This window comes from Sinocyclocheilus anshuiensis, unplaced genomic scaffold (assembly GCF_001515605.1).
Source record: "Sinocyclocheilus anshuiensis isolate Anshui unplaced genomic scaffold, SAMN03320099.WGS_v1.1 scaffold986, whole genome shotgun sequence".
Classification (NCBI taxonomy): Eukaryota; Metazoa; Chordata; class Actinopteri; order Cypriniformes; family Cyprinidae; genus Sinocyclocheilus; species Sinocyclocheilus anshuiensis.
Genome location: NW_015537975.1, coordinates 261782 through 279946, shown reverse-complemented (window position 1 = coordinate 279946; position 18165 = coordinate 261782). Strand labels below are relative to the sequence as shown.

At 37.0% G+C, this 18165-nt stretch overlaps 2 protein-coding genes across 2 annotated transcripts in view; one reads left to right on the top strand and one right to left on the bottom strand.

Moving 5' to 3' along the window:
- The first annotated feature begins 2156 nt into the window (after positions 1 to 2156).
- Positions 2157 to 5237, top strand: LOC107672233 (alpha-aspartyl dipeptidase-like). The gene is made up of 8 exons (XM_016465332.1): positions 2157 to 2270; positions 2561 to 2644; positions 2950 to 3019; positions 3629 to 3713; positions 3791 to 3964; positions 4195 to 4254; positions 4507 to 4589; positions 4717 to 5237. The coding sequence occupies exons 1-8, from the start codon at positions 2171 to 2173 to the stop codon at positions 4781 to 4783; spliced, it is 723 nt and encodes a 240-aa protein (XP_016320818.1). The 5' UTR covers positions 2157 to 2170; the 3' UTR covers positions 4784 to 5237.
- The window catches only part of LOC107672211 (integrin alpha-V-like), a 25919-nt gene continuing 12917 nt past the window's right edge, over positions 5164 to 18165 (bottom strand). The window contains exons 12-30 of the mRNA XM_016465306.1: positions 17192 to 17397; positions 16714 to 16905; positions 16539 to 16584; positions 15690 to 15797; positions 15144 to 15199; positions 12947 to 13101; positions 11791 to 11928; positions 10972 to 11039; positions 10727 to 10874; positions 10065 to 10157; positions 9833 to 9912; positions 9310 to 9390; positions 8903 to 9008; positions 8637 to 8795; positions 8270 to 8395; positions 7732 to 7845; positions 7509 to 7616; positions 7166 to 7285; positions 5164 to 6241 (exon numbers count right to left, since the gene is read on the bottom strand). Coding sequence (XP_016320792.1) covers positions 6143 to 6241; positions 7166 to 7285; positions 7509 to 7616; positions 7732 to 7845; positions 8270 to 8395; positions 8637 to 8795; positions 8903 to 9008; positions 9310 to 9390; positions 9833 to 9912; positions 10065 to 10157; positions 10727 to 10874; positions 10972 to 11039; positions 11791 to 11928; positions 12947 to 13101; positions 15144 to 15199; positions 15690 to 15797; positions 16539 to 16584; positions 16714 to 16905; positions 17192 to 17397 — 2203 coding nt within the window. The 3' untranslated portion in view covers positions 5164 to 6142. The remainder of the gene's footprint in view (positions 6242 to 7165; positions 7286 to 7508; positions 7617 to 7731; positions 7846 to 8269; positions 8396 to 8636; positions 8796 to 8902; positions 9009 to 9309; positions 9391 to 9832; positions 9913 to 10064; positions 10158 to 10726; positions 10875 to 10971; positions 11040 to 11790; positions 11929 to 12946; positions 13102 to 15143; positions 15200 to 15689; positions 15798 to 16538; positions 16585 to 16713; positions 16906 to 17191; positions 17398 to 18165) is intronic.

The window sequence follows — 18165 nt, the reverse complement described above, 5'->3', positions numbered from 1 at the left end:
CTGTTTTGGTTCTGATTATCATGTTTATCGGGCTGAAATCATGCGTTTTAAACCATATGAGCTTAAACTTCAGATATAAGGTTTTCTGAGAGCACACATCCAAAGCACACGGACAGAAAGCTGCTGTCACAGCATGTGAATACTAAACTAAGTTCTCATTCACACACAAGTTTACGTTAAAACGCACATGAGTTACAAAAACAGTCGGTTATGTCTGTGAAGGTAAACAACTGGGAAATAAATCGCTTGTTTATTTTAGATCTGGGTGGCAGCAGCAATATACATTAAATAAATAATGTAAAATGTAAATAGTGTTCTGTGCTTGTCTGTGCAGCCAAAGACAGAGCAGTTAGCATGTTTTGCTCAAACTTTCGCCATGGCATTAGAGCTGGTACACCTTTGTCGCTTGCAAAATCAAAATGAAGGCGACTTGAGTGAAAACTTGCAGATTAAGGGGCAGTAATATTATAATGAGATCCCTTTGCCACGTTACCAAGGGAGCGAAATCAGACGTGCTCGTTTTCTCAGACACCTTCAGAAAAAAAGCTTACCTAAACAAAGTTACTGGGTTAATCTTTTTCAGTTTCCTTGGTTGGTAGATGCACCAAGGACCTGATTATAGCACTTAAAACCTGGAAAATCAGATTTTCATGATATGTCACCTTTAAAAATCTCTTCAAAAGAGTTAACTGAATAAAAAACGTTTTCTCACAGGGTTAAAACTGTGGTCTCACAGAACAAAACTCACAGGTAAAAAAAAGTGGTCGACCGATATTGTTTTTTTGACAGCTGATGCCGATATCTTGGAAAGCAGGGTGGCCGATGGCCGATATAAAGCCGATATAATTGTATTTATTTTAATTAATATTTAAGAAATTTGAAATAATTTGAAAATGGATTCAAAAATAAAATTGTAAAATAAAAATACTTAGGGTGATATCAGGCAAATTGGGCCATCAGGTAAAATGGGCCATTTAAGGTTTGAGTGTCTTAACTCTTTAAAAGTTAACAGCCAATGACTGTTTTTCTACTGTACAGACCGTATATTCTATTGCCCTACACCAACCCTACCCCTAAACCTACTCCTCACAGGAAACTTTCTGCATTTTTAGATTTTCAAAAAACTTAATTCTGTACAATTTATAAGCTTTTGTACCTGTGGGGACCACAATTTAGGTCCCCACCGTGACACGAGTCCCCATGAGTCTGTGTGTAGTCAGGTTTAAGTCCCCACCAGGATATATAAACCAGTACACACATCCACACACACACACACACACACACACTAGTTGTTCATGTTATTGTTACATTTTTTTTTTATGAAATTTGTTTTATTGATGAAATCAATTTGCATGGACCAAAAGTCACGCAGAGAACACGTGATCATGCAGGTCACATGCACACTTCACAAGATCTCACAACTGGGCTGCGTTCAGCCCCGACAAAAACGGTGCAAAACGTTTTTTAAACGGAAACGATGGTGCGTTGAACACCCTGTTCTGATGACGCAAGAGTTGCAACTATGGCAGCTGAGAAGGCCATTCTTTGTGTTCTTTTTGAAGAATTTTCGGAGCCTGATGAGATCCGTATAAATACGTGTTTAATACTGCAAAATACGCTCGATGTTACAGTCACTGCCCTTGCCCTCCAAAATAAAGGAGAACATCGATACAGCCATTTGAAAAATAGCAAAAAAAATGACGTTTTCATCTGTAAAAAAAGGAAAAGAAAGAGAGATGAAGGTGCTCAACCACTAGACTTTTATTTTGAAAAAAAGCCTAATACATATTTAAAAAAAAAAATAATACAAATAAAAATTAATATTTAACATTACGTGCGTTTTAAACGATGGTTTAAAATTGTGATCAGTACTTCAAGATCTGCCTCTGCTGTCTTTTTTTTTTGTTGTTCATTTTGTGATGTTTTGCTAATCACATGATTCCAGTAATGTTATAAGGTTTCTTATCAAGTCTTGTTTCTGTAAAGGTCTGTCATCTGTGGAATCAGAGTGATATACTGTCTGACCAAAGGTTAAGTATCGAAGATTACGACCAAACTGATTGTGTGTGTGCTGTCAGCAGAAAGAAGAAGCGCTGGTCATGTGCTGAGCTGAGCTGACTTCTTCTGATCAACTTCTACATTTCTGAGTCAACGCAGCCGGGAGCGGATCATGAAGAGAAGACTTCTTCTGGTATCTAACTCCACTCTTCATGTAGGAAGATATCTTCAACACTGCAAGCAGCAGATCCAAGACTTTTTTTGGAAAGTAAGTTGCCAGCAGCTTAACTAGGAATGTAGGAATAAAACTTTTGGGATATTGATGTTACTGTTCTAAGAATAGTTTTGTAATTACAGTCATAAAACCCTTTATATTAATATTCTGATTAACTATTCTGATACATTTTATATCTGTATGCAGGCATGTCACTGGATAAGTGCAAAGTATAAGTCCATTTAGCAGTTACGACAAGTGTATAAGCGTAATGAGACACACTTTTGTGTTTTTGTAATCTAATTAATCGGACCTGCATTGACCCCGGTTGTTTTTTTTGTTCAACAGGGAAGAGGATCCTGTTTGTCCCATATGTACTACATGATCGAGACACCTATACCAAGACTGCCAGAGACAAGTTCAAGACATTGGGTTTGTGTCTTGTTGATTTTACCACATGTACAGTCATGGCCAAAAGTTTCTGGTGACACGATTCCGTAGCTGACTCCTCGGGAGGAGACGGTCCTGGCGCTTGCTGGACACTCTGGGATGTCCTGAAGACTTCTTCACTGCAGTCGAACCTCTCTCCTTGAAGTTCTTGATGATCCGGTAAATGGTTCTTTCCGGTGCAATATTCTTTGTAGCAATTTCCTTGCATGTGAAGCCATTTTGATGCAAAGTGATGATGGCTGCATTGGCCTTCATCTCTGCTGTTCTCCTCTTTTCTCTTTTTCCAGGCTATGAGGTGGACAGTGTCCATGAGACACCAGACCCTGTGGACGCCGTTAGGAAAGCTGAAGGAATATTGGTATGAAGGATTTTTATTAAATGTACTGATATACTTTATATAAAGTATACATTAAATATATACATATAAATATCAATTTTATTAAAAATTAGAATCTTAAAAATATACGATTTATAAGAATTTCTTAATATTTGGTTTGTCCCCCCTTTTGGAGTTCACAAATTCAATGACACAGATTTGCTTACATTTAATTAGTCACTCAGAAATAATGGAGAATCTTATATTTTTGTCACAGCGTTTATTTGTATACATTTGTCAAAATCCTGAAGCTTTAACCCTCTAATGCATAGTGACCATTACAGAGGTGTAACTGACAGAATGAATAATTTGGGTTATCATTATGTTCTTGTTTTGGGGAAAAAAAATAAAAATATCGGAGCAATACATTGTTATTGTTCACTAAAACTATTCAAAATAATTGTTAATTGACAAAAATGAAAAAAATTAAAATAAATAAATAGAAGAAAAACACAAAAATTTGAGATGTTGCCTGGGCAACTAATTGAAATAAAATAATGTGTATGATTTAAAAATCCCTGCATCACAGGGTTGAATTCCCATGTTTTCAGTGTGGTCTTAAGACTTTGTGCTGTACTGTTTTTGTGTCCAATAGGTGGCGGTAACACATTCCGCCTGCTGAAAGCTCTCTATTACAACAAGCTGGTAACTGAGATTAGAAAAAGAGTTTTAGAGGCGAGTTAGTGTCTTGATTAATCAAAAACTAAAATACAGTATAATTGCCCGTAACAGGTGTGGTTGTTTTCTCATAGGATGGGATACCTTACATGGGATCAAGTGCAGGTACCAATGTCTCCACCATCAGCATCAACACCACCAATGACATGCCCGTCGTCTATACACCCACATTTGCTGCCATTGGTTTAGTGCCCTTCAACATTAACCCTCACAATCTGGATCCTGATCCCAGCAGCAAACATATGGGGGTATGAACAGTTGATCATGCGCAACAGCATGACTAATTATCCATATTGAATCCATAAACCCCCCCCCCCCCCCCACCCCGAAAAAAAAAAATGCAGTGCCATATTGTGTGAAAATTGATTGCCATAAATGAAAAAAATAACCCTACTGAAAATATAAAATGTAATAAACCAAACTTTGAAAGTAGATCGTTCAGGCATCATGAACGCAGATTTGATTTTGCATTTTACAGGAAACACGTGAACAGAGAATTATCCAATACCACGAGGAGCCGGACACACCATGTGTGCTGGTATGTTAACGTACACTACTGCTTGGGTCAGTAAGTCTATTTAATGTTCAACAAAGATGCATTATATTTATAAACTGTGAAACAATTGTTTTCAGGATTCTTTGATAAATAGAAAGTTCAAAGAAAAGCATTTATTTGAATTAGAAATCTTTTGTAACATAATCTGTACTGTAAATAAAAAATATTGATTCAAAAAAAGAAAAAGAAAATCAAAAAAAGTTGAGCACTACCACTGTATGTTGTTGATGGCAGGGTCTTCGGGAAGGCTCGATGCTCTTAGTGGAGGGAAACAATGCCACCTTACTTGGGTGCACCAAAGCACGACTGTTCCAGAGGTAATGCAGAGACTCTTGCTCATGCACATAAAAAATATAACAGAAAACAATCATGACAAATCCTATTTCCTACTTACTGGGCCTATTTGGCATTATTTTTTTCTGAGGCTGTGGGTTTCTTTCTCAGGGGGACGCAAACTACAGGTTATGAACCGGGCAGTGATCTCAGCTTCTTACGAACAGATGCACAGTGAGCTTCTACATTATGTACAATGCAAACATTTTTACAATAAATGATAAAATCCACAATTAATTTTACAGTTCTTAATTTTCTTCATCACAAGCGCAGAACTTATTTACAGCGGTTTTGTTTCAAGTACACAAGGACAAAAACTATGGAAGCACTGTAGAATTTAAAGATGATTATTCTTGAATTTAAAGCCTGCAGTTGGTTATTCATCAACCAGATAATTGTTAACAGCTAAACAAGTCCTGTGAGGTCAAGTTCATCACTGTAGATTAGAAAACTGTGTTATGATAACAGGAGCTTTAGACACCAGAAATAAAATTCCAGCAAAGTCCAGCTATATTCATAAGACCAACTACCAAAACAAACAAACAAAACAATTCCTACTACATCAGTATATTGGTTTATTGAAATACAAAAGCATTAACAGCATGTTGCTAAACAAAATTGGGGGAAAAAAAGAAAAGGAAAGTCAAAAATTCAAGAGTCAGTGATCTGTTTTAAACATGGTAGATTCTTAAAAATACATTTTTTTTACAAACTTTACAAACAAAAGAGAATATATTCTGGATCATTTTATTTGTGGAAAATGCATAATTTTGATTGAATTATAAATGTATAAAATTTTTAATTTAGACAACATACTTATGGCAACCCAATATGGGTAAATTCATATGGGCAGCAGCATTAAATGAATGTGTTTACAGTAGACAAACTTAAAAATATTTTCTCAAAATAATACACTTTACGCCCAAATAAGAAATCAAGAGTCCAAATCCCAACAGCTGAAACAACTGCAAAGAAAACAGATAAGAACTGGAAGTCCAAAGTCCTGCAGAAAGCCCCAAACAGCAGAAAATGAGCTGTGAAAAACAATAACAGAAGATTCTCCCACAGAAGAAGCAGAACCAGCAATCTAATGATGTGCCAAACTACGTCACATCTTTCCACAAAATAAAACTGTAAAAATCATGATCTCATTTTCTATTATTTAAGATTCATTACCTTTATTTTTGTTTCTTGTAAACAATTTGAAATGTATTACGATTTTAAATGTTAATTCCTTATGCCCAACTGAAAATCAAATCTCGTCTTAAGACTCAGTGCAGTTAAAGAAGGACAGGAGCAAAGGGAAAAGGGACTGGCACAGGGATTTAGTCTTATTAACAGAGCATCATGGTTATTCAAACCACCTCAGCTTTGTACCATTCAAATGACGACAGCCATCTCACTCATCAGGGCTGTCTGCATGATTAAATGCTGACCTGCTAATAAAGATTAAGGAGTGTTGTATTCTCATCAGCATTGGTGTAAATCAGGCACATTCCTGCCTTGGCACTGCGATAGGCTAGTGAAGACGAAGAGCTCAGGCTTCTGTGTTTCTGTCTCCATTCTCCTGAGGCTGAAGCTGCTCTTTCTCTATGCTGTCATCCTGGGGCGGCCGCACACGTTTAAAGAAGCCCATCTGAGGAGGAGAGAAATCAAGATGAAACCAGTCACTGATATGTGTGTGCATAGTTCAATACCAAAACTTACATCTCTGATACAAATACCACTGAAAATTTACTGTTCAAGCAATGAACATTTAATAAAAATCAAAAGAGAGAGAATTTTTTTTTTATTTTTTTTTTTTACATTTAAAGGGGTCATATGATGCGGTTTCAATTCAATTTTTTCAAGTTACAAGCTCTTGGTGCATAAAGAAGATCTGTAAAGTTGCAAAGACTAAAGTCTCAAATCCAAAGAGATATTCTTTATAAAAGTTAAGAGTCAACCACGTCTACCTAAAACGGCTCGTTCTAACATGCCCCCACATGTCTACATCACTATGTGGGAAGATTTGCATAACACCGCCCAAATGTTCACGCAAAGAAAGAAGGCGTAACTTCTATTCTCGCTGTAGTATTGTTGCTGCCGCCATGTCGTGGAGACGCTGTGTGTTTCGTTGTGAAAGCGAAACTACTTTGTTTGGTCTTCCAAAAGAGGACACGACTAGAAATCAGTGGTTAAGTTGTATTTACAACACTGTTCCAGAACAGTTCAACCCAAATATTCAGATGTGTGCAGCGCATTTTATGGAGGACTGTTTCCTGATCCTGGAAGAGTAGACCACAATGCCGGCTGTTCTGACTCACAGACTAAGTATGTTTTCATTTAAAGGACACAAAATAATGTTCTTTTTAGCAACATCATATGACCCCTTTAATAAAATAAATAACTATTGAAAAGGTCATGGAAATGCAAGTAACAGTCACTCATTAGGGGCTAAAAATATTAATTAATATTTAATTGATTACAGACAGGACTAGGCAATGCTGCTTCTGACATCCATAGTCCATCAAACTATCAATCAGTCCAAGTAATTTAACTCATGTTTACAGCTGTTCACCTTATACATGACAAAGATGAGCAAAGCCAGGAGAAGAAGTCCAGCCAGGACAGCCAAAGCCACCACCCATCCTGGGACAGGCTGAGGGTTCTCTGAATTCCAGATCACCTTCAGAGAGGCCTGTAGGACAGAGATGTGTGATTACGACACTGACACCATACAACCCTCTGTCATGATCAGTGAAGACAGTTAAAAACACCATATATCTGGCGCACAAATGTGTTCGTTTCATAAACAGTAGTTACACATAACCATTCCACTCACTTTCTGACTCAAGAAAATCCAAGAAAAATAAAGTATATCCAGTTATGTCCCGTTTACATTGATGATCATAGAAACTTACTGATGTCGTGCTGGTTGGGAGCTCAGAAAATAGATTTTTATATGGCATCTCTATGACACTGAAGGAGGCTGTGGATCGAACATTGTACGATTTGTTTTGACTTTCAGCCTAAAAGGAAAGAAAACCACTGCTGTGTTTTATGTGTATTAGCATTTGTGCAGTGAAAACAGTATATTAAAGAACTTTAAGGCTTTGTGGTGTTAGTCAATTGAATTGTTTTTACCTTGAGGAACGTGCTCACGGCGAGTCTGGAGTAAATGAATAGAATAGCACTCTGGCCTTTCTCCAGCCGGCCGACCCAACACTTAATCTCCTGACACTCGGTATTCCCACAATCCTGTGTGGATACACACAAACCATTGTACTTGCATTCATGCATACTGGTGTAAAGGACAGTTCAATGAATGATTAGAATGATTTCTGAAGGATAATGTGACACTGTAGACTGGAGTAATGATGCCGAAAATTCAGCTTCGCTATCACAGAAATAAAATATATTCAAATAGAAAACAGCTATTTTAAATTGCATTAATATTTCATAATATTATGTTTCTTGTATTTTTCATTAAATAAATGCAGCCTTGGTGAGCATAAGAAACGTCTTTCAAAAATAGAAATAAATATAAACTGTATAAAAAAAAAATGAAATGAACAACTTTTGAACAGTAGTGTATATATTTCAAATTCAATATAAAACTGTTCCAAGTACTTCACAGACAGTGGTGGTTGTCAAATGGCAAGTGTTATAGCTGTGAATATACCAGATTCTCCAGGTTCTCTTCCCCTTGTTTGTCCTCCAAGTCTCTGCGGTGGACGCTGTGTCTGTTCCTCCCCTCAGCTCTGCCTCCGCTGGCCGAGGTCTCATTTATTTCAATAAATCTGGGATTCTAGGTGAAAGAAAAAGCAGAAGTTTATCCCTGGTATATTAGATGAGATCCTAAATACAACCAAGTTGTGAACAAGAAAGGTTTTAACTATCCATGTAACTAATTTGTCTGTCCACACAAAATGTCACAACAGATCATACAGCTTGTGTGGAGTGGTGTTTCAGATCCTGTTTACTCCGGTTATTAACAACGGTCTTACATATAAACACATACTATCATGATTCAATTGTGGGATACATACAGTGACATTAAGAGGGTTGAGCTCCCTGTTTGAGCTGCAATTCATGTTTCCGTCCACTTCAATCTTGGTGATGTAGAGCAGAGAGCCATTGTTGAATCTGTAGGGCCACTGCACATCCAAAATGGCCTTACTGAAAGTACTGGGTCCTGTGTTCCTTAGCTAGGAAGATCAGTGATTGCAGCATTAAAATCATAAAAAATGACGCACTGCCAAATTTTAATAAATGTATAATGTCTTCGACCAATGATCTTTATGGTATTTTCTACCTCATAGATGTGCTGTACAAGAGGTCCAATATCATCCTCCAGAACAGGACTCTCTTTTGGCTGCCAGTTAGCGATGGGTAAAAACACTTGCTCTGGCGCAGACACCCTACACAGGATAGAGCAGATAAATACAAAGTGTGACTGTGCCTAGTACAAGTCAATTAATGTACAACTGTTTTTTCAGCATTCAGGTTTTCATGAACATATTCCATCTATACTGAACAATTTTTACTTAATTAATAATCCTGTTCATATTGCACAAGTCATTCTAAATTTAAAAAAATTGCTTTTTAATCTTCTATCTAAATGTAACTTGTTGCAACTCTAAAGTAAAATGTGTTCTAAATGGCATTTCATGATTTTAAAGTCACATTTGTTTAACAGAAATATAATTTAAATGATCATACCCTCTTAATTTCACTTTGGCCAGCACAGCGAGCTTTGTGACAACAGACACCAGATTGCTGGTATTGTTGAACTGATTTGAGCTGAAAGCAGAAGGGAATTATTAACTTCCACAACCAAGCAATACGCGGTGCTGTTGTTTCAAAAACTAATACATTTCATTCATTTACAGATAAAACTCCATAAACTCCACTCTGTGTTTCAGAAATGCACTATAAATCATTGAGCTAAAGACAGGCAAAGACATGAGGGTGTGTAGAAAAAGACACAAAAAGAGCAGTTCCCTGTAATTAACACTTTTAAAAAAAAACACTGGCAGTCAGCAGGAAACAGCAGCATTAGAAGCAAATGCTGTCTGAAGTTTTACTGATTTAAATAAAAAGACAGGAAGTGAAAATATATGTTTAGAGTGTCTTTGCTTTACATTTGTTCTAATGGCCCACCAAACTTAATTTAATTAACATTGCACAAGCAAATCTATAAACTATATTACTGTAAAAGCAATATATTAATTAATTAAAATACCTCTGTATCTGCAAGTCAAACTTGACTTCTGTATCCTGTTCAGAGAGCTGGTGCACGCTGAAGCGCAATCCTGCTATTATCTACACAAACACCACAATTTTACAGAAAAATATTAAATGAAATAAAACAGCTAATTTATGTTACAGTCAGCAACATTAAAAATAAAATGACTTTTGGTACAAATACATATGCAGACACTTCATACTTTCACTTCAGAAAGTCTGTTGGTTACCTTAGTTCCTCCTTTCATTGGGTTCCCAAGATCACACACCACCACTCTGGTCTGATTCTCTTTCTTGAAGGCACAGGACAGTCTAGACAATGTCTGAAATACAGAAATAACAAAAGAACCCTCAACAGATCTTAAATGACTTCACCAAACACAAACACACACACACACACACACACACACACACACACACACACACACACACACACGAAATATAAATAGTTTGTAACTATAGAAAATGTCTTTACTGTCACTTTTGATCAATTTAGTGCCCCTTGCTGAACAAAAGAATTATTTTCTTCAACCCTAACCCTAACCCTTTTAATTTTTAGTACTCTGATTCAACAAAATTTGTGCTTCATAGACAGTAACTGTGGTATTGCTATTGATAAATCGAAATAATTCCAACTTAATTGCACTAAATTATCTTAATGAGGCAATGCTTTCCAAAGCAATTTGCAGCTTGTATTTTTTTAAAGCGCTTATAAATCTTACTTTAAGCGATCTAACTACTGTCCAAACTAAACCAAACAAACTAATTGTTATTAAACCTGGAACTTCTGTTAAATCAGCTCTTTTAATTCAACATTAGTTGTGTCTCATTACAGGAGGTCACAGTAGGGAGGACAGTGCACTTTATGAGGTGTAGATGGGTCACTGCTCACCTCACTGTTACGCACGACTCCAATGAAATCTGCCTGAGATGGTAGGGTGACAGTAAGGTCGGCCTCATATGCCCCTTCTCCTGCATTCTCTGCTGTGACCTCTAGGGTCAGGGGGTTATCATCACCTATGTAGATCTCTTTCTGGTCACTAGAGCACAAAACATCAAAAGCACAAAGTTAATCTCCAGCACCACACCAGCAGACACTGCAGTGGAAATTAAGGCTCAAATGAAACAATGACTCGCCTCACAACAGACAGTTTCAAGTCTGGCTTGCAAATATTGTCTTCACCACAATCAAGGAGTATGTGGGCCTGGAAAGTCACAAGGGAGTATAGTAAATTAAAGTGAGTTTCTAATTTTTATCCAGTGCTATTTAATGTTAATTGTTTGTTGTAAATCACCATGTAAGTCTTTGTTAATGGTTAGTGGAAGATTGTATATTTTGAGCGGCTTCTGCACAATATAACATCTAGTTTAGGGTTCCCACACTTTATGACCAATGAATTCCCATGGTTTTCCAGTTGTTCGTAATAACTATTAAAAAAAAAGTGATAACTATTTAAAAAAAAAAAAATAAATAAAAAAAAAACTCTTGGTAAAAGTCTGAAAGCCATTAAAAAGATTTTAACTCAACCATGTCAGCCATATACACTGAATAAACCTTGTTCATCTATCACAAAAATATTAAGCTTTTTTAAACACTGATAATAAGAAATGTTTCTTGAGCATCAAATCAGCATATTAGAATGATTTCTGAAGGATCATGTGACACAGAAGACTGGAATAATGGCTGCTGAAAATTCAGCTTTGCCAAAACAGGAATAAATTACATTTAAAAAAATATTAAAACAGAAAACGGTTATTTTTAATTGTAATAATATTTCACAAAATGCTGTTATTTGCTGTATTTTTAATTTCACAAATGCAGCCTGGGTGAGCATAAGAGAATTCTTTCAAAAAAACAAAACAAAAAAACAACACCTTAGCGACCCCAAACTTTTGAAAAGTAGTGTATATGTAGTGCCCCTGTAACCAGAGGTCTAGTGTGGGTAACAGCTGTACCTGCTTAGTGACATTTGTAGGTGTAGACTGGTCAAGGATGGGCAACAGGCCGGTCTTATCTGCTGCTGTTTTGTAATCCAAGCTGTACTCCATAAAAACAGAAATGGGTGTGATCTTATCCCTGAATTCTGAGTCATCCTGTTAAGAGAGAGAGAGATAGAGAGTGGATGGAGAGAGAAATTGGGCCTCTAGTTCAATGAGCTCAAGGCTGGGGAATTTCAGTCCAGCTTACAAGCTCTACAACATGCTCTTTTATGTCCAAGAAAGAGAGCTTTGGCTTTCCAGGTCAAATCCTTCTTTAGCTCTGTAACACATTGTTCCTTTTTGAAAACAAAATAACAGCATATTCCAGTGCCAAACATCTGGGCTATCTGCCACTACAGCTTTAAGCACAGAGCAAACACATATTTGATGACATAAAAGCATCAGCACTTCTTCAGTTGGCCAAATAAAGCAAAACTACACTAAACTTTTCACAGCCCAGTACTGGCATAACCAGCAGAAGTGAATGAGTCACACAGAGATTCTGTGTGTTCCTGTATCCCAACTGGTAGAGCATTATATTAGGAACACCTAGGTCATGGGTTTGATTTCCTATAAAATATAAACCTTGCAAGCACTGCAAAATGCTTTGGATAAAAACATCTGTCAAACGACAAAACCAGAACAATCAGTAGTCAATTTTCAGCCCCACACACACAGGACTTCAAACCAACCACACCCACTGCAAAAACTCCCATCTTCTCCTTCTGTCCCCTCACTGAGGCAGAAGTATCAAAACTTCTCCTCTCCAGCCATCCTACAACATGCCCTCTAGATCCAATCCCCTCGCACCTCCTCCAAGCAATCTCTCCTACACTTTTACCACCACTCACACATATCATCAACACATCTCTCCTCACAGGCACCTTCCCCACTGCATTCAGGCAGGCTCGGGTAACCCCACTGCTCAAAAAACCTACATTAAACACTTCACTTACAGATAGCTACAGACCTGTCTCTCTCCTTCCATTCATAGCGAAAACCCTCGAAAGAGTTGTTTTCAACCAGATATCATTGTATCCCCAAATTGTAAGTCGCTTTGGATAAAAGCGTCTGCAAAATGACTAAATGTAAATGTAAATGTAAATGCATAAATGCGAATGGATTTGCTCACTATTAAATAAGCCTGAAGCTCCTCGCAGGCTGGTCCCTGGCTGTTGGAGACAGTCATGTTCTTTGAATAATGAGGCATCTTGTTATGGAGGAACAGGACCCGTTTGATGGCTCCCTTGTGTTTGAGGCGGTCCATGGTCAGATCCACTTGGAAATCTTTGAATGAAAGGGTTTTCCAGGTCACTTTTTCATTTAAATTATAATGGAGAGAAACACAAATAGTAATAAAAAGCAGTAAATTCAGAAGGAATAAGGGAGCTATATACATTTTCCACATAACAGAGTTGCTCCTTAAAAAGAAAGAGGTAATTTAAAAGAAACAAGCATAAGAAATATAATATGCAAATGAAACTGTTTAGAACACAAGCAGTCAACCATGAAACCTTTAAACGCAGTGATACCCCTGAATCTCTGTAAGCATTCAGCTGCTTTAAATCTCTGGTTCAGTCTGCCTGGAATAAACTGGGGTTAATGGTCTTGCTCAAAAGACACAATGAATGGTTATGGCTCTTAGATCTTAGATCTCTTAAGAGTTTCACTACGGCCTTTTAGTTACAAGCACAGATATATAAAAACAGCTGTACTTAAAGGCGGCATATGAGCACTTGACTTTGAAAATCTACTTCAAGAGCTTAAAACATTCTATTTAAAGGGAGAGTACACCCATGCCATTCCAAACCTGTATGACTTACTTTCTTCTGCGCAACACAAAAGAGGACATTAAAGAGATTGAACTACACTGGAAACCAGGTAATACTGGACCCCACTAACTTACATTGCATGACAAACTCTAAGACATTTCTCAGAATCTCTTCTTTTATGTTCTACAGAAGAAAGAAAGCTATTTGGGTTTGGAGCAACATGAGGATGAGTAAATTTATGGGTAAAATATCACCCACACTGACACGTTAACACTTATTCAGTATTCAGAAATTTGTCTGCCTAGTCATAGTGAGGTAAATAAAGTAGGACAGAACTAGTGACTATACCTATTATTATACTATATTTCACCCAAAAGCAATCCCACATCCTGTGTATAAGCACAGAAAAGCACTGAAACTCATTTCACATACAATGTGGGGTTTACATAGACGTCATAAAGGCAGTCACAAAAATCACAGGTTTAAAGGAATGCTGTCGTGGAAAACAAAAATGATCACTTTTTTTAGCTAAACTAACTAGTTTACAATGTTTTCGAAACAAGTTTTTTATGCTCACCAAGGTTACATTTATTTGATTAAAAATACATAAAAAATGGTAATATTGTAAAATATTTTTACAATTCAAAATAACCATTTTCTATTTGAATATATTTTAAAATATAATTTATTCCTGTAATGGGAAAGCTGAATTTTCAGCATCATTACTCCAGTCTTCAGTGTCACAACATCCTTCAGAAATCAATCTAATATGCTGATTTGCTGCTAAAGAAACATTTCTTACTATTACAATGTTACAATGTTAAAATCAGTTTTTGCAGAAACTGATTTTTTTTTTTTTTTAGGATTCTTTGATGGACAGATGTTCAAATGAACAGCATTCATTTCAAACAGAAATCTTTTGTGACAATAAATGTTTTCACTCTCTCTTTTGATAAATTTAATGTTGAAAAAAATAATTAATTTGTAAATTAAAAAAAAAAAAACAATCTTACTGGTCTCAAACTTTTGAACAGTAGTATTTACCTATATACCCATTACATGTCCTACTTGAAACAAAATAACTAAACTGACACACAGTTTATGCATTTCAGATCACGGCAGATCCATTTATGACAGGCCTTGCACCATACACACATCCGCACCTTAAGCTTGCATAACGGCAGCCATTAGTTCAACCAGAGCATAGGAGAACTTCAAAGCGCAGAGAGAAATAATGAATTGGCATCATGGTCTGTGGTCTATGAACAGTGGGCTGTGGGTCTGGTAGCCATTACACCCCAGACTGTGAGATCCATGTGAAAGCTTTGTGAGCACCGGACGCTAGGCTTTTAACAGCTCTGCGCCATACGTCCGGCTCCAAACACACTGATGCCTGACACGTTGAGCTCTAGTTTCCCCCCGCAGCAGTGCTCATAACACACACCGCAACAGCAGGACTCCGTTTACAGCCACCATGTGCTTCTACTACATGCAATAATAGGTTCCTGAATATTACACATTTCAATAATTTGCATATATAAAGAAACAAGTACTTACGAAGAGAAGATGGCGCTCCCTTGCCATTTGCCTTCAGACAGTATTTCACAGTGAAGCTAAGGGAAAGAATTGAATAGAATTCCCATTATTTTCATGATATTCTCAGTGCATAATAGTCAAGTATCTTAAAGATATTACTGATGATGTACCAAATGTACGCTAATTTCTATTTAAGAAAATCACTTCTTTAAACAGCTATTTCTAAACAGACTGTGATACGTTACTGCATTCTTGCACAAACAACTGTAGTTTTAAAAGAAGCAGAATGTTACAAAATAATAATAGCGACCCTCAAATAATCTAAATGTGCATTTAAAGAAAAAGAGAAAATGTTTAGTGATATTTTAGGGATATTCACAATATATTTGTTGTGTTTTTACTGGGCATATAAGATGCAACAAAGTGATTACTGCAATGATTTTAATGCACTTTTTATTTGGCCATTATGTTTCTATCATTACATGTCGCCACTTAGATGCAAAATGTTTCAATAGCTGTTTGGTTGAAAATGTTTGATAAAAAAAAAAAAAAAAAAACTGGACTCACCAGGATACGGTGGTGGTTGTTCCAGGCAGGGTGCAGCTCTTGTCTTCAGGGTTTAGGATTTGTGGGCTTATATCCAGTGTGCTGTTCACACTGATGACCGGACGAGCCCTAGAAACACAAAACAAGCAGGTATCATCAGTCTTATAGTGTAAGATTGTAGACATTCACAGAAAGATAATGTACAGTCATTTTCTTTTAGTTTTACATGACCATTTCAGTTTAGTTTTACATGACTTCCTGAAAAACGGTTCTTTTTGCTGCTGTACCTTTTGGACTTCTATATGTAAATGACCTCTTTTATGACTTGTTATCCTCATTGCATATGAAAATTCCTGCCTAATTCACAAAATTAAGTGCCATATCCAAGATGTTGAATACTAAAGAAGCAGTGATATTAAAATGTGGTGGGTGGTAATATTACTATGTTCATGTTTGAGACATCAATACTGTGTGGTATTCGGAATCATCCACTTTTGCAGCTTAGTAACCATTAATGGTCTTGATGGACAGGGAAGGTAGTTTCACATTGTACGACTAAACTTTTTACAGCTGTTTTTCAATACCCAGAGCTTATTGTGCAATAATGACAAGCTGACTGTACATTAGGGCTTCTACAGTACATGTAATACAATGTAAATCTAAGCCTGGTGGTCTTCCATGTACAAAAATAGATGATGGCAAATGTTCCACAGTGATTTTCTTTTAATACAGACTGTAACTGCTTTCACTACTTGAACATAAAGCAAATTAAATGCTGCTGAATTAAATGAAACCACCTTTAATGGCCCTGATCATAAAAGTCTAGCAAATGCACGTGTGACTTCAAAGTGAAGCATAAGCATACTGTACCTGTACAGAATGGCTTTGTCAGCTCCGAACACCCCAACAATTAGGTCTATAAGAGGAGAGAGTGTGAGAGAAAAAGAATGAGTGGCGGTAGAAGTGTAGGAGAGGAAGTAGTTTTGAATTGAAGTGACTGTAATCAGTTAATTGCAAAAGATGTGTGAATGTGCTGGAATCTAACCAGGGTATCCATTCTGATCGACATCTGTGTCTCCGTTCATGGCGTAACCAAAGCTAGAAGGCATATAAGCAGACGCCCATGCTCCTTCCAGAACTTGAGAAGCCACAGGATTCAGCCCAGTGGGACGCCCGTTATGGATGTACACCAGGCCGCGGTGGAACTGCCCCCCATATGGGGCAGCAATGGCCACATCTGAGAAAAAACAAAGGGATTAAATATAAAACCATTTGAAGTTGTTTATTGGGTAACTGCCATGGGCAGTACTGCGTTTTTATCTGCACGTACAGCCATTGCTCAAAAAGCTCACGAGTCATGATTACGGTTGCACAATGAGACGAGGAAGACCGTGACAACAGCATCAGACCATGACCACAAATGACTATATATGCACTGTCTCTCTGTCTGTCTTGGAAGCTAGTTTGGGCTCTTAAAAGAACAGCACAGAAATTCAGAGAATACAGGAAAGTCAAAATAGTACCATTATATCCATCCATGTTGAGGTCTCCCAGGCTGCAGACTGAGCTTCCATATCGAGCATAGATCTCAGAGCCAGTGAGTTTGATGACATTGTTGAAGGTGAAGCCACCTTTGCCTAGGTAGACATAGACCTGACCCACCTCCCTCAGCTTCCCATCTGAGCCGCGGTCCATGAACAGAGGAGCCCCCACCAACAAATCCATCTTCCTAAAGGGGGAAATAAAGGGTTTATTCTAAGTGAAAAAATCAGCATATCAATATCAGCATACCACACTTACCAACCAGCATAAACCAGCTGGAAGATTCTGTTGAATAAATGTCAAACTTTGAAAGTGATTGTAATGAATTCACATAACTAAAAAAAGATAAAAGAGGATAAAAACGACCTCATGATAAAAACAGGGCCTTCCTGAACAAAAATGGTCAACATGTTCAGGCACAGAGATGCTTGTCGGGAAAACGTAGGGAACTATATCTTCACTGTTGCATGATGTCCAGATCTCAGCTCATTTTTTTGAAATAATGCCAGTGAATGTTCTCAAAACATTGTTGTGCATATATTTAGGCTATGTTTACTTGGCCCAGAGTAATAAAAATGGATTCCTAAAATGAATATAATTTAAAGCAGTTGTTCTCAACTGGTTTCTAAAAAACATTAAATTCAAATGCCCAAAACTCTCATAAAAATCTTTAATTAATCATTTTTACCCCCTTTCTGTTGTTGATGAAAAAGATCGACTCACTTGTTGAATAAATCACATGCCCCCCATTCATTCAGTCACATTCATACAGTATGTGCTAGGAAGTGAACAAGAATGGTTTGTTCACTTAAAAGATTTGTTCATAAGCACTTATTCATCCATGAGCCACTAACACAGAGAAGTTCCTAATAGTGATTCTGGCCTTTACAGACACCACTACATACACACACACATTAGGAATATATATATATATATATATATACAGTGGGTACGG

What these genes read in the sequence shown, in the direction of transcription:
- LOC107672233 (XM_016465332.1), top strand. Translation starts at nt 2,171, where the DNA reads ATGAAGAGAAGACTTCTTCTGGTATCTAACTCCACTCTTCATGTAGGA. An exon ending in AGACTTTTTTTGGAAAGTAA is followed by an intron (nt 2,271 to 2,560) that starts GTTGCCAGCAGC and finishes TTTGTTCAACAG; the next exon opens with GGAAGAGGATCCTGTTTGTC. An exon ending in CGGACACACCATGTGTGCTG is followed by an intron (nt 4,255 to 4,506) that starts GTATGTTAACGT and finishes TGTTGATGGCAG; the next exon opens with GGTCTTCGGGAAGGCTCGAT.